The sequence below is a fragment of the Scomber scombrus genome, chromosome 17 (genome assembly GCF_963691925.1).
Source record: "Scomber scombrus chromosome 17, fScoSco1.1, whole genome shotgun sequence".
NCBI classification, from domain to species: domain Eukaryota; kingdom Metazoa; phylum Chordata; class Actinopteri; order Scombriformes; family Scombridae; genus Scomber; species Scomber scombrus.
In genome coordinates, this window is record NC_084986.1 from 8,520,421 (window position 1) to 8,547,674 (window position 27,254).

At 40.5% G+C, this 27,254-nt stretch overlaps 1 protein-coding gene across 1 annotated transcript in view; it reads right to left on the reverse strand.

The window, feature by feature from the left end:
* Window positions 1–3,260: 3,260 nt before the first annotated feature.
* LOC133997669 (neurexin-3b) overlaps window positions 3,261–27,254 on the reverse strand; it is a 213,846-nt gene continuing 189,852 nt past the window's right edge. Inside the window, exons 15-17 of the mRNA XM_062437349.1 lie at window positions 19,902–19,904; window positions 14,647–14,711; window positions 3,261–3,632 (exon numbers count right to left, since the gene is read on the reverse strand). Coding sequence (XP_062293333.1) covers window positions 3,302–3,632; window positions 14,647–14,711; window positions 19,902–19,904 — 399 coding nt within the window. The 3' untranslated portion in view covers window positions 3,261–3,301. The remainder of the gene's footprint in view (window positions 3,633–14,646; window positions 14,712–19,901; window positions 19,905–27,254) is intronic.

A 27,254-nucleotide genomic window follows, 5' to 3' on the forward strand; every position in this document is an offset into this window, starting at 1 on the left:
GCAATTTGTAAACGGTCCCTAAGCGCTCGCCTCTCCGCCCACAGTGCATAGAAAGCAATATATTTCCTTTAGCCTGTGGCGAAAATGAGTTTGTAGTCAATAGTCTACCTTACTACGATAGGAAAGAGACATTTTTTATGTTTTAACAATGTTTCGTTTGTGAGCTATTGATCGCTGAAGTTCGAATCTGCCAATCTCTTTCTAACTTTACCTAAGTTGCTGAAATTAAATGTCTGATCAGTCTCTGATCCATCCTGCTCAGACTCTCTGCGCGGGGCAGCTGTCCCGCATCACTCTCTCGGTCACCTGACTGCAGCTGGATCTCTCTCCTCTCTGACGGAGCTACCAAACTCAACTGTTTCTGTCAAAGATAACGTGTTGTCTGGACCCCCCCCTATCCTGGGCCCGGGACAACAGACCCGTTTGTCCCCCCCTATCGGCGGGCGTGCACATATAAGTAGTCAACCATTGTTAATATGAAAATATCGATTATAGCCTCTTTAAACCTTTATCCTCTCTGCTTCACTGCCTCTGTAGTCACTGCTCTCTCTGTCTTTGCAGGGCGGTACTGCAGTAAGATGAAGTGTAGATTGTCGATGCCATTGCTTGTTAGAATGAATGTTGTTTTCTTATACATTAACTTTTTATTGTGTTGACTTATGCAGAACAAATTTCCACATATTTTGGCAAAGGAGAAAAAAAACCCAAGCATCTTGAGATGTGGGTCTGCTTCCGAATGTAAAATACAGTCCCTCAGTGGAACGAATCCCTGCTGGCTTCCTTGTTCCCATTTGCCTGTGGCAGGATGAATGAGTTAATATGTAGTCATTGTGCGAGCAGGATATACTCACACACACGCCGCTCTGATATCCTACATCAATGGGCTATTGCAAGTTAATGACCATCTCTGTGAAGGCCCATTTACACGAAATATGGACGGTGTAAAAATGAGCTGGGAAAGCAGGTGCTGCTGCCATTGAGGAGCCCATAACCCGACCATATGGTTGTGGAGAATCTCAGTTGGCTGTACACTCTCACAAAGACCTGATTTTAAAGAAACCTAAAGCCGTCCATCCACTGTTGTGAAGACTCAGGACACTTATAGACGTTTTCTTCTCCCCTTGTCCTTTTTTCTCTTGTGGCATCGAGTATGAATTTGCATAATCATCTATAGGTAAATGATAGTGTTGAGCTACTGTGATCTGGACTTAATTTGAATGGAAATGGTACCACTTTTTGGTATGAAAAGAAATCACTGAAGCGATTTCTCGGATGAGAAATTGTGGTTTGGTGAATATTCTTCGGCGTAAGTGATATATACCTCCGTCTCTTCGTAGATTCGTCTCCTGCTCTTACACCACAACATGGATGAGTTAGTGACAGCCACCCGTAGTCTAACATCCAAAATGTTTGGGAACAACATTTTTTTTTTTTTTATTTCTGGGAATTGTTTGGAGTCAAAGGAGCATAAGACAGTAATTAACTGGTCGAAAAAGCCAAGTACCAACACAAAAAATCAAAGTGAACATACACACCGACCGATTTGCATGAAAATGAATGAGAACAAATAACTTCAGTAATAAATAATGAAATAATTAAAAAAACAACATATTGCTCATAAAAATGAGACATGAAATTAGGCTACACAATTAAAGAAAAAAAAATCAAATGAGCAGACGAGAACATTTACTTCACAGTTAAAAAAAAAAGAAAGAAAAAACGGGGAAAAAAAGAAAAACACCTGTAAATCAGTAAGGTGCTAGCAATAGATCTCCAAATCCATCATAATCTGTCTTTATTCTCTTGTTCTGTTTTTTAAATTTCCAATAAAAAAATAAATAACATGAAAGTAACTTCAGAATAAGGAGGAGTCCCTAATACAAGATCTGAGGGAGGTGTCTTCTATTTGATTGACAGCTTCCGACGTCAAATATTCATGCGACTTAGAGAAACACCATCCAGAGAGACTAGACGTCTAATCTAACAACATTTGCTTCCCGCCTAAACAAATGTTCTTGTGCACATCTTTTTTTTTTTATCTCCAGGGTTTCCTGGCAAAAGAATAAAAATGTTGTTTTTTTTCTTGTCATGTTGCTACAGCAGTAAAATCAAATCAAATGGTCTGTCTATACAAGTAGAGGATAAAAAAACAACCAACAGAAACTTGAATTTTCTATACAATATTGACCTGCAAAGCACAACGGCTATGATGTAATAAAATATGTAAACATATTTGCTGTTTTTGACACAGTCGTCTGTGACAACAGATAGAATCACACTTGTTCACACTGCAGTAAGTCTTTAGCCTGGATTATTTTTAAGATTGCAACAGTAAATTCTCCGCCAGACACAAATTATGATGATGCATTTTTTTGCCACAGCATCTCAGGAAATGTAAAGAAAAGTGGACAAAATAAAAGTGAAATGAAACGAAAGGAAAACGCTATCAGAGATTTAAAATTCAGAGAAATAACAATGTAGCATTTTGCCTGGTGGATCCTTTTTTTCACGCTTGAACACCGTCTAGAATTTGGATGCCATGCATAGCAGTCCAATCCTTAGCTGAGGCGGGAGGGAGGGAGAGAAAATATTGAGATACATTACTGTATCACATCCTGCTGAGCATTGCCTAGCCAACCCTGACTGGACATCATCCTTTTACAGTAAAAAAAAGTCTTAAGTTCAATAAATAAATAAATGAATAAATAAAAAAACAAATTAGAAATTAAAGACAACTTTAAGTACACATATACTTTACCTCATATCGCATCCATGAAAGCTACATTTAATGAAACCGTTTGTAATGCGAAATCATGTTTTTGACTTCCAACTCTCCCGACAATCATTGTTTCTTGAGGTCCCTCACTTACACAGATGCCAGCACCACATCACATACACCTCACATGCATGCTCAGAATGGCCGAAATGACAGTGATCGTATTTTACAGGGTTACAATGGACAAGGTCATTAGAACTCCAAGGATCACACACCTCTGACAGTCACTTGGGATCGTGATGTTATTCACACTGCCAAAAGTCTCCAGCAGGGACTCCTTAAAAAGGTCCATGTTGAGTCCCGATGAAGTGGTACTGCATTGTCTCTCTGTAATGCTTACAATAGTAAGTGTGCTTCCGTAAGCCAAAGTTCTTTTGTTAATGTTTCAGTGACTCAGAAAGTCTTGAGTTCTAAAGAGGTTTAATCCTTTTTTAATCACAGTTGCCAATATGGTACTGTCAAAATGTTTATATCTTTGTTCCAAACAGTTTATTTTTTTATGTGTTGGGAAATGACTTTTGATTTCTATACATAATACTCCTTGTCCTTGTCTTTCGGTCTCTTGCTACTGGCGCTGGCTTTGGCGGTGCTGCTGGGTGTTTTATCCTTCACCACAGCGCCATTGGTTTGCGCCGAGTTGCTGATGTAGTTGCGCGTCTCGTCCACCTGGTAGGAACCCTCATCCCTGTTCCTGTACTTGTACATGGCGTAGAGGAGGATGAGGATGCAGAGGGCTGCGGCTGAGACAATGCCCACCACCATGCCCGTGGTACTGCTGGATTCCCGGATCACCTCGGAGGCCCCCGGGGGTACTCGCCTTACCACACCGGGCACCGTGGGCAAGGCAGCGGGCACCGTGCGCAGCATGGGCGAGGTTATGAAGGGGCCCCGTGGCTTGGTGCCGTCCAGATCGAAGGACGTGGGCAGTGGCAGCAGGACTATGTCCGGCTGCTGGGGTTTTACCTCGCGGTTGTTCATTTTCCCGGCGGGCAGCTTGGGCGGCGTGTCTGAGGGGACCGCCACAGGCGGCGTGCCACGGAGGTCGGGCAGAGGCAAGGTGGGTGTAGTCCTACCTGCCTCAGAGGCTTTGCTAGGCCTCAAGTCCTTGGCCTCCCACTTGGGCGCGAGGGCTTTGTAGCCGCCTTCATAGGTTGATGTGGTCAAGATCTTATCTGTTACCAGGGAGAAGGTGGTGTAAAAATCTTCATCGTCAGTCGGGGGCAGGCTAGAGTCGAAAGCTTCGCCAGAGCCAAACCCCGAAATCACCATGCCATCATCATCATCACCATCATCACCATCATCACCACCATCACCATCATCACAATCATCGCTGCCTCGGTCCGACAAGCAAGGTACCCCCGCCTCAGTGGCCATGGCCAAGGATTCTTTGGTGGTCTCAATAATGGTGAGGACGGGGCGGAGGGTTGGGGGGAGGGGGATGAAGGGAGAACGGGTGGATACAGAAGGGATGTCTATGGGGTCCTCGACTAGCACGGGGATTACTAGCTCCCCTCCTGGAAAGTGAAACAGAGAAACAAACACCAGTCAGAGGGCAGAAAATCTTGCAAAGCAAAGCTAGCAAACACCCAAAGAAACGGTAACAAAAGAACGTAAAAAAGCAAAGCTCAACAAAGGGAGAAAATGAACTGAAGAGAAACAAAGAAATAAAGAACAGAAAACACCGTACCAGTGCAAAAACAATGAAACTCAGAACCAAACAAGACCCAAACTGAAAGAAAACAACAGCCATAAATGAAGTATACATTGCATCAAAAGGCTTTGAGGGATGCACAAGGGTGAGCCACATTAAACTGACTCCACATATGAATTAACTCCTAAATGTCCTCAGATAGCAGTTTGCTTTATCAGCAGTAAACTATTATTATGTGTTCTATGTATATTCATAAGATATCATGACTGTAAGAAGTGTGAGTTATGTGAATATGCCACACAAATTGTAGCATCTATGTGATAAGGCTGTATATTTTTCCACTGAAATGACTAGTTCAGGCTTTTTAAGAGGCTTGTTTCATTTAACTCCAAGTGTAAATCCTTTTTAGTTTGTTCAAAAAAAAAAGGGGGAAAAAGTATTCTGCGGATACAAAGAAGCAGAAGGTATTAGCATTTGTTTGCAATTCAAGTGCAAGCCAGTGGGCCTGAAAGCAAGTTAACGAAGTCTGAAATGAGAAACTGTTTGTAAGGTGTTTCATATTGCTGCTCAAAGAGGCACTTTTTAACCCCGCTGACCTACACGGGCAAACAAATACTAACAGCTCCTGGATCATAAAACTGAAAAACGACAGAAAACAAACACAAGGAAAAAGATAAAACCGACTAGAAGCACTGTAAATATGAATCATATAAGCCTCTTAAAAACCAGAACTGAACTCTTTGTCACAGACTGATCTACAAAATAAACTGTGCTAGAACAAAGTCACCGCTCACGAGTTGTCGTCGTATAAATCTGAGGGGACTTTTCTCTCCTCGGCACTAAGTTGGCTCCCCTATTTGCCCTAGCCTCTTGCCTTTTGACCCCTACAGTTACCACAATGGCACAAAGTCACCTGACAGTTCAACGCCACCTGAATGTTTGCTGATTTATGCTGTTCGGTGGGAGAATCCCACTTCTAACAGCTTGTGTTTTCCCTCTTTTTAAATGTTATTTTATGTTTCAAGGTGTGCACAGTGTTAAAACTTAAGGTCCTAGGGACTTAAATAGATTCCTACATCCCTCTATTTATTATAAGCCCATTTTGGAGCTTTATTGGACTCTTTATTGGTTAAACCTGTCATTTGACTACTACAAAGAGTTTGAAACATTCAGATGTCTATTGAAGCTGCTTATCCTCTTGCCAAAGTGGCTTGTTTGTACATTGCAAAGGCTCACAAACAGGGCACTATAAAGAGATGCAAACCTTTTTGAACAATAAAGAAAAAGAACACAACAGAAATAAAGGAAACAAAAATCATAATTAAGGCATTGCAAAAAGAGTTCAGAGTTAGAGCAAACATCGTAAAAAAAACATTCACAAAGTAAAGCCACAGATAGAGCTATCCAGAAAGGGATTAGTAGTAAGTAGGAAAAACAGGTAAAAAAACAAAAACAAAGTCAGCTCGGAAAATCATAAAAGCCTACAAAAAAAAAAAAAAAACAGTTTTCAAAGGAAGAAAGCATACCATCAGTTTTGTCAACTTACATCAACAAATTGCCCGCATGATTTTGGCAGGAAGAAAAAAAATTTACAAAAGAAAGTTGTGTAAGAATGCCTTTGGACAAGTTAGGTTAGTTTCTTTTTAACAATTTCTGATTAATTAGTATATATTTCTCTTTTTAGACAGGATGGTACAGGGAGGCAACAACACATACATCCACACATCATGACATGAAAAATAATCTTCACCATTCTGTTCAGGATATTTATTTTTTTAAAACTTTTAATAGTTAATTAGTTTTGTATAAAAAAGAAAACTGTATATCTATGATTCTTGCTTTGATAGATAAGTCTCTCCTTAAATATCTACAGCCTGATTTAATGACTCTTTCTTTTTTTTTTTTTTTTTTTCAAACTTTTTTTTTGCTCGACTTTAACTTGTTCATTCGTTATGAACAAATGGATGACTGTACATATCTTAGAATCTCTACGTAAAGGATTTGGGAGGAGGGAGTGTGAAACGGGGTGGGACCTATGAACATACTAGGAAGGAAATGACATAGATGGGGGTGAACGTGTACATCAGTTGCCATGTCCATGTAAAGGCGGCACGAAGCGGTCGGGCGGCATTAGAGCTTTTGGCTGTAAGGAAGGGATGGGGATATACAAACAATGAGCATATACATGCCCATCTACAAAAGAGAACAGCACTCTCAACACTGACAGTTTTACAAACCCTAAGCTGCAACTTCTTTTTGCCATGCACAAGATTAACCGACTCATTCACTGATTAAATCCAAATTTCAATGAGAGATAGCTATCATGTAACAGGAAAATATTAAAGATCAGCATTGAAACAGTTTGGAACAGTTTTCACAGATAGTGGCGAGGGTCTACTTTGGAGGTGTCTTCTCTTTTTTCTCTATGAGGCCACGAATTTGAACTTCCAATACAGCTGCTCGGTTTTGATACCCAATCTTAAAAAAACGTCTGTTGTTTGTAGCGGAGTAATTAATTCATAGAGAAAAGAGGAAGTCTCATTCTAATTAGGGAAAAAAATCATCAAAACATTGGCAATTGTAATTCTTAGCAAATTAGCAGATATTTAAAGAATTTGAACATTTTCAGAAAGAAACAGATACACATATATGTATATTAACATATATGTACAAAAGACAAAAAAAAAAAAAACAGATTTGCAAGCAAGAAAGAAAGGCATTAAATTTCTCACACTACCAAAGATGAACAACCAGAGAGCACACACTGAGGCAGACAAAGAGAGGGGGGGACAGTTTATAGGCAAAGTGTCACCACCTTCATTTAACTAATAATAAACACTTTATTATTAGTTACTCCAATACATTTCTCTTGTTAGTATTTTAAAACACAGGACAGGGCGTGCAATCTGGATGTACGTCAGAGAAGAGAGGTAAATCAGACACGGTTTCGTTTTGGATTTTAGTTCCACTATAAGAAGTTGGGTTAATGCATGCTTAAGTAAGTTGCATTTAGGGAGAGTAATATACAATAACAATACAGCAAGCCAGGGTCAGGTAAGGGGAGGGGCTTAAGAGGGTAGGGGAGGGGGGCAGGGGGGGGTTCAAAGGTCAAGAAAAGTCACCAAGGGCTGTGGGATATTTTCTCAGGCAAAGAAACAATTCATCAGCAGTTAACAGGGGAAGAGGGTGCACCATGGGTGATGTATAACCAACATTATGTGGCATTTAAGCCTACCGCATTCGCTAATTAATCAAAGCGGGCAAGTAGACTGATAATTAATGAGCTACTTTTACTTTAATGTTTAGATCCTTTGTGTTATGCGCATAACCAACAGCCTTCGTCTGACAGATAAACACTGTGTTGGGAGGGAGTTCCACAAGAGGGCACAGGGTGGCGAGTTTATTTCGAGAGTGTTTCTGAGTTTAAGGAGATGTGAGAGGCGCATTTGTCTCAGGTTTTAGTTTCTCCTCTGCAGGCTGGTTTGCAGAAAGCTCATTCATTAAGCAAAAGTGGTTCTAAGAGTTAAGCGTTATTGAGGAAATATGGCATCTGTCATGCTGTATTGACCGTGTATCATCAGCATTGACGTCTTAAATATGAATTTCCTGACTGTCCAACCATGCTGTAGAGAATGAAGTAATGTCTGACATAAGTTAGAGCGTGTTTCTACTGTATGTCGGCAGTGTGTGATCTACTCGTCCACTGACAGCTACTGCTCACATTGCATAGTTGTGATAATATTCCAGTACCAGAGCCAAACCCCTTTTCCTGTTAAATAAACAATGCCAGCACAGAGTAAGTGATTATATTTGAGGGGTTATTTATCTAACTCTGCCCTTGTTGTCTTGGCCTTGTTTGCATCCTTTCACTCCTTACTTGGATAACAGCTTTCGGCAACTGTTAGCTTTGCGCTATATCAACAAAACACTTGGATGGGAGGGAAACCGCTGCAGTTAAGGGTCTACAGTAAAGTCAGTGCAGGGGACCTTGACGTTTCGGTAAACACTTTAATCCTGTGTAAGCTCTTGCACAAGCGTTGCACATCTTTGCTGCATTTCGGAGGCAGACAAACACTGCGGTTTCTAATGGGTTTGCTTAACCAGATTGCGTTTGTTTTCCGCACTCGTCAAGATGGATGGGGATTTTATTGTAAGCCTCTGCTTCCCTGGCAAATAATTCCCCATTACTCTAGACTTACAACGAGTTACACTGTTTTCCTTCTTTTTAAGCAAAAGGGAGTCAGGTCTAAGTGTTTCTTTGCACCACTGCCTACTGACTACACTTTGCATCAATAAGATTCTTTTCACCATAAAAATCAAGAGCATGTAACAAACTGAATTTTATAGCCATTCCCCTTTTCATCATCCCTGGAAAGAGAGACATTTGCACTATCTCCCCCGCATGCTTTTGCTGGCTTTTGAAGAGGAATTAAGTAAATGTAGTTACAACTAAATGGCTGGTTGAATGACTACCTCAGCAGCTTGGAGGCTACAGATTCAGAAATCTCAGAGCAGCAGTTTCTCTTCACTTTCCACCACTCCCTCTCTCTCTTTTCCCTCTCTTCTCTCTCCTGGCCTGATCCCCGTGTTCATCCAGCGTTTGCTGAGGCTTCCGAATGGAGATGAATCCTGACGTTGTGTCAGGGATTTGACAACGCTACACCATAAAAGCGGAAAGCTGGTGCACCAGCACCAACCATGGATGAACTGAGTCAATGGGATTTCGACGCTGCAAATTGCGGGTGAGTCAGTGGTTTGGGGCCCTGAAATCCCATTGTGGTCGTATGTATTGTGCCAATAGACCTGCTGAAGCAGATTCATTCACCTCTACCCGCTACAGGTAGGGAGCTGATTACCAGAGAGCCGGCAACATGCAGGATCTCAGTGTGGACATATTTAAAGGGACATGCCAGAGATTATATTGGTCCATGTTTTAGAAAGCTCAGCCATTGCAAGAAACTAGAAACATGTACAGTGTACAAGTTCAGTTTAGCATGCCATTAAATTATCTTATCTTCCCTGTGCATACCCCTTCTGAGTGAAGTCAAATTTGTCCCTTATGGCTGTTCATTACATCCTAGAAGTTGAATGAAGTTGTGTTTACAACTCCAGCAGGCAGAAGGTGTGCACTCTAAAGGTGCACAAACCAACTCTGGCTGGAGGAACAGCTCTCTTCCAGGGATGTCCTCAAGCCATGGCGCATGGCAGATAGCTCTTAATCCGTCATCATGTGGCTGGGCGCAGTCTGGCGTATTAAATTGGCATCTCCAGTAAGCGTGGCGACTCGCCCCTGTCAGCCGGTCGATTTGCTGTACAGCCATTAGGCTGCACCTCTGCACTCGGCGGACATGTGTCAGCTGAATAACCTTTAAACTGATCTGAGGCCTGTGTTGAAGTGACAGCCGGTCCGATGAGGCTTGACGGAAGCCATAGCTGAAGCCACAAGGAAACCCAGTCATCCTTCCCTGTCATACTTCCCTCTGTACCTTACACGTGTCTGGGATTTTCATATACAGCAATGAAGAAATCGTATTATTATTATTACATAGATGCTTCCAATCTAATATTAATTTGAGCCACTGACTCACAACTTTACCCACCCAAGGCCAATGAGATGAGGAGACATCTATAAACATGTTACATCTACTTGATCTGTGTTGGCTGGTAGCGAAATGGTGCAAGCCACGTCATACTACATACACAATCTTTGTATGATCTGTTTGAGTGTCACGTTGAGTTTTATTTATGGGAGGCTGTACTTTTTAGAAAAAGGACAGCATTAGTTGTACAAACAACTTCAAACAACCTACCTGTATGTTTATGATCAGTAGCAACGCAGGGGGTAGTCTGAGCTTCTTAAAGTGAATCAAAAACAAGTGTGGAGACTGAGGTGCGTCATTTCATTTAGATGTCAACTTTGGTTTACTTTAACCAATAATCTTCTCCTAATCTTAAACTAACATTGATTGTTTTTTTGCAGAACAGATGTGCAATCACTATATAACTATTAGCATCATATGGAGTTGTGTTACTGACCACTCCCAGTTGCTATCTTGGTCAATAGTGACACCCTAACTTTGTCTGTCTTCTGTTTGGTGCTGGGCAGGTAGTGTTTGGGTTTATTAGAGCTTTTCTGCTGATAACATCTGTAAGTGAACCAAAACAGTTAAGTTGCGACAAACAATTACCCGAAAGACGCTAAAACGTTTTGTAGAGCTGATGTTAACTGCAGAGTTGAGTGGCAATTCTCTGTAGGGTTTTGTCACTATGAGCGAACCCTTTCATATTACAGCTAATCATTTGAGCCATTGTTGATATAGAAATACTGGTTAGAGCATCTTTAACTAGTTTCCAAAATGTAACCAAAGCTTAAACATGGACGTGTCAGGTTAGAAAATGTTCTTATGGGTTGTTTTGGAAGGAATATTAAGTTAAGACATATTGCAGATATTTTATATATTGTACTTTTTGGTATGCAGAGGAGTCACTGCAGCATAACTTTCTCATATCTGACTTTTAGATTTTTGCAGGTGTATATAATAACAATAATGATGGCTCAGTTCCATTATGGAGTCACAGGATTGTCTCCTTGACACAGCGATGGTACAGTAAAGGGAGGAAACGCATCACTAATGCTATTAGTTACACCTATTCTTTTCGCGCTATGACAGGTCAAAATGTCTGCTGCGACAAAGATCTGTCATTCGTCACTGCAGCATTTTTTATCACGTCTATTTGAGTTACTCTAACTAAAAGGTAAACTCTTTACATGTGTTTATCTGGAGTCTAAATAGAAAGCATTTTTGTCATCATCAGGTTTAACTGATATTAATGTCTTGCAGGATTTTAGCAACTTGTAGGTACTGTACGTACATATCAAACATTCAGATGTGCACTTGTGAATTTATGAAAATCATTTGCATCAATTACTACGATATAATTACATATTAATCACAGAATTGCTCTGATTACATGGTAATGACAAGCTGCAACACTGTTAATCACTGTGAAATTAAATCATAAATTGACTTGGCGTTTGCTGTTCTCCAAATTGAGGATCTCTTTTTTAAATTTTTTTTTACCACTGATATCAAGGTAGAAGCTTGTACCAGCTACTTTTCATTTAACTCATAGACAGTCACGAATCTTATTGCACACTCCTTATTTGCTCTCTTGTGGAACTCACACGGGATCAAGGGTTAAGGTAAGGTTTAACAGTTTTATAAAAAACACACAGACGAGACAACCATGAGACGACCACGTACAGCAGACAAGACAAGCTGTTTGGCAGACACAGACGGAGCTTTGACAGAGACATCAGGCACAAGCACAAACACAAGACGCCTCCGAGGGAGGAGCTGCCGCGGGGAACAGCGGTGGTCCAGGCCCACCGCTGTAGCCCGAACACACACTGACATGTAGTAGAAGCCAGCTGGGGGTTAGCCTGAGACTTATGGGTGGAGAAGAAGCAGCACACAAAATGAATGCCAATCATATTCATGCAGAAGCAAGGGGAGTGGGGGAGAGGACTAATCGTTAGTCTATAGAGCTGCAGTACAGTCCAGTACAATATGCATGCCACAAATGCCTTCTACTTGGAGCAACAGATAGAATAGAAAAACAGATATACTTTGTGGCAATAAAAGTCTTTTTATGCCATCTGCATTCAAACAGACATGTATATGCAGAAAGGCGAAAAGAAAGAAGGTGAGTCGGGATGGGGGGGGTGGGTGGGGGTTAACGCTTGGGAGGGGAGACGAGGAGTCATTCTTTCACACACAACTTTCTTGAGACAGAATGGAGTTGCCTGCACAAGGCCAAAAAAAGGATGATGGCAAGAAAAGATTTTGTTGCCGTTCATTTCCCTATGTTGTATCGAAAATGGGGGAGGATGTTTCTTTAGAAGCCATATGGCACAAAAAAAGAAATAAAAGTAAATAAACACAAACTTGATGAGGAGGAGAACTTTGAATTTTCCAACCACCAAAAGTTCATGCGGCACAAGATGAGGCAAAAACGGGAGGAGCGGCTCTATCCTTGCTTGGAGGATGGACGACGGATGATGAGGAGGACACCAAAGAAAAAGAAAAAACAACAACGACAACGAAACCAGAAAAATAAAATCAGCCCCAGTTTCTCCCCTCCCCTACATACTCAACCCACCCAAAGTAAAGCAAAAACAAAAGACTCAAATCTTAAGCAACCCAGCAGCTGGGTCCAAATCGATACAGAAGAGAGATGTTCATATGTGCATCACAGGAGAAAAAACAAACAAAATGCAACAGAAAAGAAACCAATCATGTCATGCAACTGTTCATACGACTGGAAGCGGGGCAAGGAATGAGGATATGAATTTCTGTGTCAACATGGTGAAATGTACAGTACAGGTATGTATGAGTGTGTATGACTACATATGTTGCCACTATATGAGGGGAGGGTACCATGTTCTCTTTAATACTTAGTAAAAAACTTCTTACATTATGCTTTGTTGCATTCCCTCTTTGAGAATACTTGGGTTTGAGGTTTAACATCTCAGCTAATGGAAAAAAACCCCCATGAGTTGTAAAAAAATTGTTCATTCAATTTCAATAATCTCTGACTTAAGAAAGCAACTCATGCTTATAGATAAAGAACCTAAAGACTGCACGAAGGCACAGGGAAAAAAGCTTTCTCTTCACATCATCAAGCCATACAAGGACCTAAATGTGGCCCTAATTTTAAGGAATCAAACGCTATTACAGTGTGATAAGGCTTCAGAGTAAATTAGTTCCTTTCACAGATTGGGGAAAATGGTAAAATGACTAGCTGAGTATCTCCTAAACTACACGGAGAGACCTCGTTTCTGGGAGGAATAAATAAACGCCCGATTATCTGTTATGTTCTCCGTGCATAGATAAAGTAAAAGGACAATGCATTGTTTCAACTTAGGCGTATTATTAGCTGTGAAAAGTGGACATATGCTTGGTACTAAGATGAGCCATATTTAGCCAGATTAACGCGGCACCAATTAGTCTGTTGTGATGGCGTTTTGAAGGACAGTGAAGCAATCAAATAGCCTGAGCTCTTAATGATTTCCAGAGTGCCTAAAGGGAGACGCTTTTTACATACTGAGCCAGTTTCTGTAGCACTCATAGTCTCCTGGTTTACTCTGCAACATTAGGACACATGCCAACTGCTCTTGGGCAGACGTGTGATTGACAACCTGCTCATTCAAAAGTCGTCCAAACCCAAGTCGCCTCAAAAAACCACCCCTTTTTAAATATACGGTTGTATTTCCAGCTCTGTTTTTACTTTTCAGCTCCACTGAGTGAATGTCTTATCACTTTGATCCAATCACAAAGTGATATGTGTGTGTGTTTGTGTATGTGTGTGTAAAGGGAGGAGGGAAGAGAGACGATGCGCACAGAAATTCGAGGATATCTGTTCTCTATTAGAATGTTTCAGGTAAGGCAAGCCTCCGACGAAGGAAACAGAGGTACAAACAAGAGAAGAAGAGGAAGAAGGTAGGAGAAGGGAGGAATAGGCTCTGTTGCAGTTAGTCTGCTACATATCACAGTATCTATGCTGAAAGCATCTTTGTTCTCGAAAGAATCTCAAAATGTATCCTCTGTCAAAAGAGACGCACACACACGCACAGCAAGAGGAAATCAACCATGTACAGGACAGATACATTTTGAAGCATCAGTGCGGGCGACATGGGGCTTGATACTAATTTCGTACTTTGTTAAGTAAAGTTTTGCTCTCGACTGAATGCTGAGAGAACAAAATTAGTATCAACGCTTCATCATGTCAGCAACCAGTGACCCCATAGCTAAGTGTAACTTGTTTTGTTTTTGTTGTTTTTTAAAGAAAAGTATGAGCTTTAACTAAAGTGGCTGTCAGAATGATTCCTGACTAGAAGCTGTATGCATTTAGTTACTTACATTAAATGTTTAAACTGGGACTTCCTATAGTGAGCATGCTAAGGATATAGCAACTTAAATCTTACTGCTTTCATCCATCTCCAAAAACTTCTTAAAACTTTAGATATACACTGAGAACCCCTCACACAAGTGTATATTTCTCATAGAGGACTTTTTTTTGAAGTTACACTTGAAGCTCCCATGGGACATGATGCTAAGAGGAGAGGCTCCTCGGTAGCAAATCAAAGAAAGATAAGGAGAAAATAGACCAGGTTCTAAGCAAGCACAACACACCCATCCCACCTGCATGTCCGGAGTCACACTCTTCCAGGTCCTCGTCATCGCTGGAGCACTCCGCCGATGAAACAATGTCATCTGTCGTCTGCGGAGAAAGAGATACATTCACACACGCACACACACACACAGAGCACACACACAGAGCACACACACACACGCACACAAAGAAATCTGTGGTTAGGCCTGGGGCATTAAAGTGAGTGCTCAACTTGCACACAGCCATTTCATTCAAGGATATCTCTGCACACACAGACCTCTCCGCCTGTCCGTCGGCTTCCATATATCACTTGGAGTCAATCATATTTCACAGTGTTTATCATTCTTCACTTTATGTGCTTTCCACCTCCGCAGATAATTGTTTTCCTTCACCCTCCGCACTCTGCCTCCGATTATTTATCGCCCCTCTCCTCCTCCGTCGTCCACAATCAATGGCCCCACCAAGCCCTCACAGATCAACACCGTCCCGGCTTCTGATTTGTGCTAAAGGGTGTGGAGGGAGGGAGGGAGGGAGGGAGGGAGGGGAAGGGGCAGCAGACTTGCTAGCTACACGCGGAGCGGCGATGGATTATCTGTACCCTCCAGTTCCCACAATTCTGATTTATCCCCTCTCCCCCCCTTCCTCTTTTCGGGTTGACCCATGGAGGACAGAGGGGGGAGGTTGTATTTCAGCAGTGGTGCGTTGGGCAGCCGGCGTTTATTAGAATGAATCAGCGGGGCGATAAAATAAGCCCTGTCACCAAGCAGGGTTATGAAATCAGAGTGCTGATTGAGTTTTCCAGTTCTGGCCGAGGGTGTGGGGCTCTAAATATCATTGAGTTTGACAGACTAATGAAACGCGCCCCCATGCTTGTGCTGCTGCTTTCAACGGGGCCCAGAGAAAGCTGCCCACCTCTACCGTATGCATACACATGCTGATGTACAACATGCATGTCCGCCACACTCAGTGTGGCGCACAGTGAGAAAGTAGATTTTTTCAGAGCATATTGCTAATGTGTGGTGTGATTAGGCGTGATGGGGTGTGCTATTTTCTGTATCAGTACATCTGATAATGTGTTAATGCGTGTTTGTGCAAGTGTACATAATGCACCACATTATCGACTGTACTCCAGCATGAGGAGGCAAAAAACCAAGCAAGAGAGGAGGCTCTAAACTAAATTGCTGTGAAATATGGCCCCTTGGTAAACATGACATTATTTATTGAAGCCACATTACGGGCGTAAAAGTCTCGGTTATTGCTGAAAGAGGGTTATTGCTTGTTATTATGATAGCAGCAGATGTGGGAGGCAGGGAAACAGAGAGAGTGAGAGAGAGAGAGTGAGAGATAGATGAAAAACCAGTGCCACTTCAAAGTCTGTTCCAGCAATTTCAGCCCGAGACCATCACACCATAACCCAGCATCAACTGAAAACACTGCCTTTCTCTTGTCCATTCATGCTGCATTCATGCTGCATTTCGCTGCAACTGATGCCTACAGCATCTCAGCACGGAGCAAATATTTACACAGCCTTGGATGCAGCAGCTTGGCAGAGCCTATAACGCAAGCATCTGTATTCTCTGAATACAGAATTTCACTGAATAATGTATTTTCTGTTATCATACTAGCAAGCCTGCTAATTTTCTAATTAAATACATGCTATGTCATGTACACCACACAGAGAGACTAATGCATGTATTTATATCAAGCAGACTGGTAATGCTCTCCTATCTGGTCTAGCTAAAGAAGTCATAAATCAGCTACAATTGAACTGAGAACTAGAGAAGTCTGCAGCCCGAGTGCTGACCAGGACCAGAGGGAGAGAACGCATTATACACTTTTCACCTGTCAGTTTCTGTATTGATTTTTTAAATTCTTTCACTTGTTTTTTTAAAGCACTTCATGGTCTCGCACCGGCATACTGTATGTCTCACGTGCTTACAGTGTATGAACCAGCACAGCCCCTCAGGTCCTCTGGCACGAGTCTGTTAGTTGTTTTAAAGCGCAGGACTAAAACCTTTGGTGAGGGTTAATGTTTAGCCTTCATGCTCTGAGCCGCTGGAACAGTCTGCCTGAGGATGTAAACTTTAAACCTCTTCAGCCTAGCTTTTGATTAAATATGGTTTATAGACATTATTTTATTCACCTATTTTATTGTATTCATGTTGTAACGTGTAATCATCATAATTTACATAATCTTTATTTTTGTTTGGTCATTTTAAATATATTTTATCAATTTTTTTTAATCTAGTTTTTATTTCACTCTATTTTACTTTATCTTATTGCTGTTATAATAGCTTTTCAATCTATTATATATCATTTTTGTCATTTTTATTTCCTCACATGCACTGGTATCAAATCGTTTTTGTTTTTTGCCCTTTTTGTTGTTGTTGTTACAGTCTGATTTTGTTCTGTCTAATTATGGGTTCGTCAGTCATCTGCAAAGCACTCTGAACTACACTAACCTGTATGAAAGGTGCTTTACAAATGGACTGATTGATTGTTTTGGAAAAAAGTGGTGATTCATCTGCCCACACTCTTACAAGGCCATCCCTGGTAACATTTCTCTATTACTCCCTACACTGAAGTTCGAGTCTGCATTACAGGCAGAACAAGAAAACACACAGGGATATTTAAAAGCTATCTTGTACCACCTTCTTGAGAGCAATGCAATAAATATGTAATTCAGTTCATTTCTAATGTATAAAGAAAGTTAAATCAGTTGAATAAGCCATGAAATACTGTAAACGGGGCCAACTTTAGTTGATCTGACATTTTCCGAATGTCAGATCAGCCAATCCAAGTGCACTCTTATTTTTTTCATTCCCTTTCCAACAAAAGAGTAAAGAAAAACCCACACACATGAATCAGTCTCCTAAAATCTTTAGCTTGTATTCATTTCAACTGCTTATAGTATGCTGTAGGTATTGAATGATTCCCTACCTACCTAGTCCACATCTTTTGATGTTCAACTTGAATACTGTCAGACAGTCTGGGGGCTTAAACAATAGGCAAGAGGATTGTATCTGTCAACTAAATGATGACATTGATGAAAGTGAAAATTATTAGGGAATCTACAGGTTTGGTACGAAATAACGAGAAGCAGGGGTGAGCTTTCCTCATGATCACAATGCTCATTAATCAGGCCGCTGAGAAAACTGTCACCCTTCTGCAAAAGAAGTTTTCAAATCCATCACTTTATATCATCATTTCCCACCCACTTCCTTTTGTGCTAAAAGTGCAAAATTTAGATGCTGTATTGTAAAAAAAAAAAAAAAAAAGAAAAAAAAAAGACCTTATTAATTAGATGAAGCATATATTCCACATCTGAAAAGGGATTTAGAAACGTTCCTAAAAGGCTTGACATCGCTATGCGTCTGGCAGGCCAGTCAATGTAAAAACGGTCAAATAGCGTGACTTTGAGCTCTAAGGTAAGCCTCGCCACACGTTTGTAGTCTCTGCGCTCTCTTGACTTGTCAGCACACACAAGTCAAAGCTCTGCGCAGCACTGCAGAACTCCTGTGATGAGAAAAATCATTAAGTAGTTCATCTTTGAGCCTATCCACATTAAAGAGGAGGACTGATTGCTTCGGCTCCTGTATTGTAAAGGTTGCATTTAAATGGTAGAAGGACACACTCCAGTCAATGTATTCACTTTGCATTTGATTGAAAATCGTCCACAGACTCAGGGTAAGAGACCCTCTCATCTACGCGTCTTTGATTCCACTCAAAGAGATTGAAGAGTGGTTTTTGAAGTGCGATGTTTGACATTTGTAGATCCACTAGATGTGTGCCTGATTCATTTTCATAAACATATGAACCAATGTATGATGTATCTCTGCCTGTCAGAATGGTTCAGACGGAAGGGCTTCGGTTGCCATTTTTCTGCATTTGGGCTAATGCAGAACCGATGAAGTGACACAAAAAGCTCACAGTCTTCTCTCAGTCGACCAGAGACGTCGATAACATATGGCATGAGGCTAGATGCTGTAAATGCAAAGGGAGCCCATGGCGCGGAAAAAGGCATAGACTGCATGTGTGTGCAGTGACGAGAGCCTACAGCATGGTATAGCATAATGATGCGGTTGGCCAGCGGGACTACAAAAACTGATTTCACAGCTGGGGAAATCCAATTCTGTGTCTAAATCTCCATAACATAGAGTGGGATATATTTTGGCAGCAAAGTGATTTCGTTTTTGCCGTAATTATTCTCAACAAACATTCTCGTCATTTTTAAGAGAGTCTGGGTGGTGGGATTTACAGGCCGGTTTGTTGTGTGTGTGGGAAGCTTTAATATGCATGCATATGCCTTCTACTTCCTGTGTGCGAAGAAAGCGTATCACGCACGATGAAAAACTCACAGGCTATGTGCATCATGCCTGATTATCCTGATTACACTGCCTTCAAGTGATGCTCAAATTCCTAACTCAACAAACAAACAGCACAGCCAAATCAATAGCTAGACTTCATTAAAACAGCATTTACCTCTGACCACTTCAGCACATCAACTAAAAGGATCACACAGACAATCGATAAAGATAGACAGCCTCCTTGGGAGACGAGTCTCAAAATACACAGCTTTTAGTTTCACAACTGATGGCACTGTCACAAACAAAAGGGAAGAATGTGCAAAGATGCTGGCCCATCTCTGTCTCGAAAAAGCTCATTCGTCTGAGTTTAAGCAGAAATTGTGGACTCATTACTGTAAATCAGTCAGGGACCATTATCAAGCAAAGCTGCAACCAGCTCAGCAACTGAATGGAGTGCATGCAAGATCACCGGTTAGACTTGACCTGAGACTGAACAAAAAGACTTGAAGGTTCTAGCAGAGATGAATACATTAGATTTTATAGTCATTTTTATGAGAATTTGAAGGAGTAGTGCAGAATGAAAGCCACAAATGTGAGACCTGAATTCAAGTGTGTGCTGAATTTCATTTTTAAAGTAAATGTTAAAATGTAATCAAGTCTGTCCTAAAACTACCTTATCGTGTCCAAATGTGTACTACACTGAACGTTTTGTTGGTTGCTGTAATATTTTGTCCTGTTCATGTCCTTAAGGTGATCCCTTCCTAAAGTGATTTGGATTGAAGTGATTAGGGGCAAAATCTACCATATGCATAGATCACCCAAAGCTCATGTGACACCTCAGCTGTCTGAGGTAGAGAAAAAAAAATCTCTATAAGTCTCTTTAGTATGACATTACTTATTTGTATCACTATCCCTCCATCGCAACCCAGAGAGGAAACACTGGGCAGACAATAAGGGGAAATTTGGAAGATATCCACTTTATTTGACTAACTGGCTGCTAAAGCCTTCAGCTGAATTTCTCTGTTTTCATCTATTACACATTAGAATCACATTAAGTGGGGATCTCTTTGGGGAACAATTACAGCAATCACAAACTGCGCTGGGAGTTGTTTTAAGATAGACTTTAAAAATGTGAACCTATTCTTCAATTCCTGGCTATTCACACCGTTTTTACCAGGTGAGCAGGACATCTGTCTTCATAAGCTATCAGTGCCAGAAGAAAAAAAAAGGAAAAAACTTTAAACATCTATCCCTGCTCCCTTCTAGCCATATTAGTAGCAGCAGCAGTTGCACTGCAGGCTGCCACGCTCTGCTACATCAAGCAGATAAATGCAACCGGTGTCTGACAGATTTTTTCCTCTGCCAAATAAAATCCACCATTCAATACAGCCGAACCACACTTTTCACACTTTTGAAGTTTTCCAGCACAGCACAGTCCAGCTAGTTCAAACTGGAAGAATAGAGACTGAAAAAGATAGGATGCTTTTGGTTTTTGAAGTTTGTATTTTATATTAAATCAATGCTTTTCAGTGATTAACTAGTGAGATACTTTGTGCTTATGCGAGCAAAAGTGCATTCACACTCTGTCTTCACACCTAATGCCTAATAATAAACATGACTGAACTATAGAGACCTACATGCTAAACCTTCACTGCTTGCCTTTTACAGCACACTGGTATGTCTCTTTTTTTGTTAAATTGAAATTAGATACTGTACACAAGTCAACTTTGGGAAACATATAATATATTACTAGAATTTCACAGCTATCTCAAAATATAATATATTAATTGTGTGCTGACAGCCACCATCTGAGGGTCCCACTAATTAAAGGAGTGAATGTTTGGAATAAAAACTCTTCAAATACATGGATGGTAACAGGAGCAGCTGCTGCATCTGCGGCTGTGGCTACAGTTGAATATTCTGCTGAGCATGACGGTGATTTGATTGGTCACATCAAAGCAAAGCCTTGTGCTCGGCAAGGGGAAAGAAAGACATAATGTACTCGACCACTGTCTATAGTTTTCCCCTGGGTCAGTAAAAGCAGTATAAAGGCTAAAACGCAGCCATGGCCCCGGGGTTACAAACATGACATGAAATATGAGCATGAACAGTGTAGCATCTTGGAGGCGAAGGGAATCCAAGCACACTTGCTTAAGTACAGTACACTGAGTCATATCATCAGGGAGGTTGCTCCGGAACACACCCCCGTCTTATCATAACAAATGACCTTCACATATTTTTCTGCCCGGAGGATGAAGGAAACACTGAGAATCTAAGCCTTTTGAGAATAAGGGAAGAAACATAACATTATAGATCCACATTACAACCCCACTATCAAACCCAATTTTCTTTATTTACAATGCCAGAGTGCCCAGTGGCTAAAGCTGATTTTTTTTGTACTGATGAGAAAAAACCCCAAACAAATCAATTTTTCTCAAGCGCCTCATCGTGGCAGTCAGTTGCCATGGATATCCAGTGTGGTTACATGTTAAAAGATCAAAGTGACGACATAGTGGCAAGGGCAAATCAAAGACATGGATTTCAAAGCAACTTCTTATACCCTGAGGTGCTCCTTAATCACCTTGGACATATACATTTTTCACACATGTTAGATGGGAATACATACAATTGACTATTTTTCAGGTTGAGAAATGGCCCAGAAAGTGACAGAAACCAGAGGTCAGACTGACTCCCATTCCCATCTCCTCTTTCTCGCTATCTCGCTAGTTTCCTCCACTCCACCAGCCCTCGTACCAAAATAAGATAGTAATCTCCATGGCAGAAGCTTTGCCTTTCTATTGACGGCTGTCTGATGTGCGTGTTATCATGTCCGATCTGGGCTTTGACAGGCCGACAAGGGAGAGGCTTGTATTACAAGGGGAATCAATGGCAGTAGGCCATATCCCTATCAATAGGCTGCCACAACTCTTTTTGCTCATGCTCCCTGCTCTGTGACAGATAAGATGCTTTATCAGAAAAAAAGGAAAAAAAGTGGTTGGGGGTAGGAGGGTGTTGGTGGGTAGGTGTTGGAGGGATGGGGGATGGAAATAGAAGCAAACACAGTGGTGATTCTAATGGAACATTTGATCATGATGTTTAATCTTCATTAGTAACACTATTGTTGAAAGATGCAGGCAAACTCTAGCTGCGCAAAAGGGCTGGAAGTCCCACTGTTAACCTTCTCCCTCAATATAGTGGATAAATTACAACGAAATGAGCTCCAGGATCAACTTGTAGGGCCAAAGCCACATGCTAAATGATTTCCTAGATCAAATATTGATATTTCGAATGAACACCCTCGGTGGGCCTTTCTTAGTGGCCTCCTGTAGTCAGCACATTTTTTTCTTTTTAGTTTTATGGAGAATGGAAAGAGGGCGGGTGACGAAAGCGGGAGGGGAAAAAACAGCTGGAAAGGGGGAAAAAAAGAAAAGAAAATTCATTTAATTTGTTCACCATCACTATGTTGTGTTGGTTTCAGCAGAATGGGTTATGTGCCTAGTATTTCTCTTTTTCTCAAGGACCTGCCTTTGTACACAGAGGACTGAGGGTTGCTGGCTCACAGCAAACTCTAATTGCCCTGAGGCCATAGGCAGCCACTTTCAAACAGGGTCATTCATCTTCCCATGGAAAAGGAAATGGTCTTTGGCCCTGATCCTTAATCACCCCCCTGCCGCAGTGACCAAGGTCATCAGGGAAGCCCTATGACAAACAGACTCACACACATACATGTAGTATGTACACACAGAAACACAGACAGAACATCTGAAAGAAGGGGTGGTCACATGGTGAGAGACGGGCAAAGAGGAACATTTGAGGTGAGCCGATGAGTGATGGAAAGAGATTTCTCCTCTCTATGCAAGCTCATGCCATACTCAGGTGATATTAAAGTTACAGGTCTGAGTTATGCTTTATGTTAGCGTTTGTGGTTCTCCCTTCAAAGAAAAAGTGAGGAATTATTGGGGATGTGTTGCGGTGAGCCGCGCTGAAAGCCGTGACCACAGAAGAGGCTGAGAGAAGATGAGAGCATGGGGGAGAGGGAGAAGGGGGAGACTGAAAATGTGTAGACTGAAATTGTATCGTATCGTATTGAATTGCATCATATCGCATTGCATCGTATCATATTGCATCGTATTGTATGCAAATCGACAGTCTTGGAAAGGGCTCCATTTTCCTAAGGATCACAAGACATTGGCAGAGACTGGTCTGCTGAAGAAAATGAAGGTAACAGTAGCTTCACCTCAGATTAAACCATTATTACAATTTGAGCACCAGATTGAGACAAAACCTTTTCTCCTAAATTTCTCTGTGTCATTACTGCTGCGATATGAATTAAAGTCAGAAAAAAAACTCGGCATTGTTTTGAGCTAAATGCATGCAACTAACGTATTGTTGTATGTTCATAGTTCTTAATCGGCATGTCTATATGGAGTTTGCGTGCCTGTGTGGGTTCTAACCAGGGACTCCGGCTTCCTCCCACAAACCAAAAACAGCCGCTTAGATTAACTGATGACTCTAAATTGCCCGGAGGTGTGAATGTGAGTGTGAATGATTGTCTGTCTTTACACTATACATTAGCACTGTGATTGACTGGCGAACTGTTCAGGGTGTATCCCGCCTCTTGCCCAATGTCATCTGAGATTGGCTCTTGCCCTGCCACGACCTTCTAGAGGATAAGCAGTATATTAAAAAAATGGATGGTTAGTTCTTAGTTGAACGTGTCAGTATATGCTGATGGGAATGTTATTAGTTTTGTAGATATTTGGTGACAAAAGTAAGTGGTAACCAAAGTATTACAAATGGAAATTTTGACCTGATGATGGCTTAGGTAAGTGGTCCCCAACCTTTTTCTTGAGGGACCCATAATTTTACCATTGTAAACATTGGTGACCGCCCCAAGCAGGGGCATGGACTTATGAAGTAGTTGACCTAACCTCTTAACACCTGCAGGATACCTGTGTAAAATTAGTAATATATAAACTTCAGAACATATTATTTTCTTCTTATTTTCCTATTATTATTAACACAATTTCTTTATTTCACTGTCATATGTGTTTGTGTGTGTTGTATGATGCTGAAAAGGATTGACATGATTATTTTCTCAGCTTATATGTTAATGAAATGCTGTTTTTTTTGCACCTGACAAAGACCTTTCGGGATCGAAATGTTGTGTTGGTTTGTAATTAAGTCACAGGAGCGCATAATACAGTGTGCGGGTGTCTTCCTTATTTATCACAAATGAAATGCTTAGAGACATTAAATATGTGGCATGTTTTTGTTTGCTATCAACAGCAGAGTGATAGCAGATGTTATCCCAGAAGGACTGGATTCAGAAATCAAAACATATATTGGATATACTGCCTATTTTTAAATCCCATTTTAAATGTAGTTTATAAATACATTTTAGTTGTGTTGAGTAGGCTATATATTATGTTATATCTGTGACAAAATTAAACATCAAAGGAACAATGTTATAAGAGGGTGGAAGCCATTTGATAGTTAATGAATTTAGGAGTGGCCATTCTAATTCAACAGCAGCTCTGAGATCAGAGTCCATTCTTATTCTCATTCTTCTGTTTCCTATTATGATCTATCATTCATTTTGTTGTTGCACAAATCAGTCTTTACCACAATAATTTTCATCATTATGATTTTGTACGGATTGTACTGATACATAAATGACTCTTCTTGGCTTTTTACTCACAAAGCTCTTTTTGCACTTACAGCAGCCTTCAATAGTTGTTGAAATATTTCATAGAGTCCTCGTTGTACCTCTTGTATGGCTAAAAAGGATTACTTGCCTGAACTACATTACTTGAATATAAGATCCCATAATTCTTCTTCTTCAGTTTTTTATTCAATGGCACACATGCTACATGAATATTCATTTTCAAGCTGACATTATTCATTCTGGGTTCAACCCAGGATGATTTGATCACAAGAAAAATGTTGTAACTATCTAAGCTAACAGTCATTTGTATTCAGCCAAAACATTTAGCCAAAACGTCCTCTTTAATTTTATTCACAGCAGTAGCTTTGTACATTTTCACTTCATTATTTTATGCTTCAAATCAAGCTCTATGTTTAATATTTGCTGTTATGTGTCTCTGAACATCACAGATCTCTTCTAACATCTCTGTCTTCATTGTAAATTGATGTGATCTGAGCTTGTGGTCCTCTTGAGGTCTCATCTCGTTAAAAAAAAGAAAAAAAGGCTTGAATTAATCTGATCACATTAGTTCTGAGTTGGATTTATGGAATGATTTAATTTTGAATCAGTTTCTTAGGTTTGTCTTATTTAATCCAGACCTCACACAATACATTTTTCTTATTTCCAAAACACCAGTGAATTCAACACCTTAATACATTTATAAGTGGCCTAATGGTAAGCTACTAGAACTGTGTATCATTCACATTTGGCTGTTGATTACTCAGTCTAGGTAGGCTCCTGTTTGTGCTGCTGTTTGAGACCTGAGTTGACCTCAATAATTGCAACAATACAATCCATAAGTAAGACGATATGTTCAATTTGGAGGTCTATTGGCTTTCTATTTACAATGTGTGAAGTCTGTAACAAATAGCTGAATTTGGACCTTGCACTTTCTCCTTGTGGAATACATTTTGATCTCCCTTTTCAATCCATTTCAATATCACAGTATTTCTCACAGTCAAAGGCTATTATGACTTCAAGGCTGCAATACCAAATCAATGTAGGCGTTATGTAATGGCTGATGCTGGCAGCTTTACGTCTCAAATTAGCCGGGGGTCCCATTTGGGTTCAGTTCCTAATGAGCACAAACCAAATTAAGCATTCGATTTAGTCTCTTTTTAGAAGATGAAAGTTGAAACGTAATCACTAACCAATAGAGAAATTATTTAAAATATACTGTACATCTGAGCCCTCCCACAGTACATCCACATGCTTACACACACGTTGGGATGACTACCCATGCACGCACACAGACACATAGATTCTTGCAATTATCCCCCACTCATTGCTATTAAGAGCAACAGGTTTCATTGTAGTTTGCACCAACTCTCTATGGACACGCAGGAGGAACATTACTGGGCCTTGCTAACAGCTCGGCTGAGCAATGAAACAGAACACATTATTACTGTGGAACATCAAAGGCCGTGTCTGTGTGATACATATTTAATTAAATCCTATTGACTCAAGTAGACACATGGTGCATTCAACGCGCACAGATACAGTAATGCATATATAGATCTGTGAATATCCTTGCACTGATGTGGTCTCTCCCTCTTTCTCTCTTGCATACAAATATAAATTCACACCCTCAAAGTGCATATCATAGTCTGGCTGCAATATATATATATTCACAGTACAGCAGTGTACAGAGATTCATTACTGCTTTTGTGAATAAGTCACCAGCTCTGTGCATACTGCTGAAACTCTAGCTTCTCTTTCTCAAACACACACACCTGAAGTTAACATTCATCATCACAAGGCTTCACTTGATGGGTGGTACACACAGACATTTCTGGGAAACTTGCTGTTTTATGGAGAGTTAGATGAAATGGTGAATGTCAATTTGATTTCTGTGTTGTTTTTAATGCACAGATATCTGTGACATATTTGGCCTTGCTTAGCACAGGCAGTTTTGTGATTATTATATATCAAATCTGTTAAAAAAACCCCAACTCTGTCTTATTTCTTATGTCTTATTTACATGTTCACTAGTAAGCTAGTTACCATCACATCAAAGCATCAACTACATTTTATTCAGAGTTATGAATGTTTATGAAACTAGCAACTTAATGAGGTCTTAAATTAATTAAGACTTCTGAAGTGCTATGAGAATGGACCCAAATGTTAGTGGCTTCAAATAAAAAAAAAAAAAATTGGTTTTCAATTTCTACACATTAAATACACATATATAACGTGTAAATATGACCGCTACAGAGTCGTGTGAAACAAGAGTAATCTAAGTTCTCAACTAGGTGAAATACATGACATCTCTGTCTATCTCTTTATGACACATGAAATAATTATTTAGTTTCATATGCAACCTTAATGAGGACCATTTCCAAAATGTTGAAATGTTAATTTTGAGAGGAAAAAACTGGGACAAATATACCTAGAATAAGAAGAAAAAAACAACAATTGTCAAGGAAATGTTGAGAGCTGGTTCATCCAAAGTGAGGAACTCCGGAGACCGGGATGTCTTACGCAGGAACATTTATCAAAGCTCGAGGAGAACTGAGTTACAGTACAAGTGAGGCACTGCAATGTCTGAGTATTTAAACCCCTCACCAAATCCTTACCCTTTCTACCTCATTCACACATCTATGCCTCCATTGGCTATTGAACTATAAACACCACACT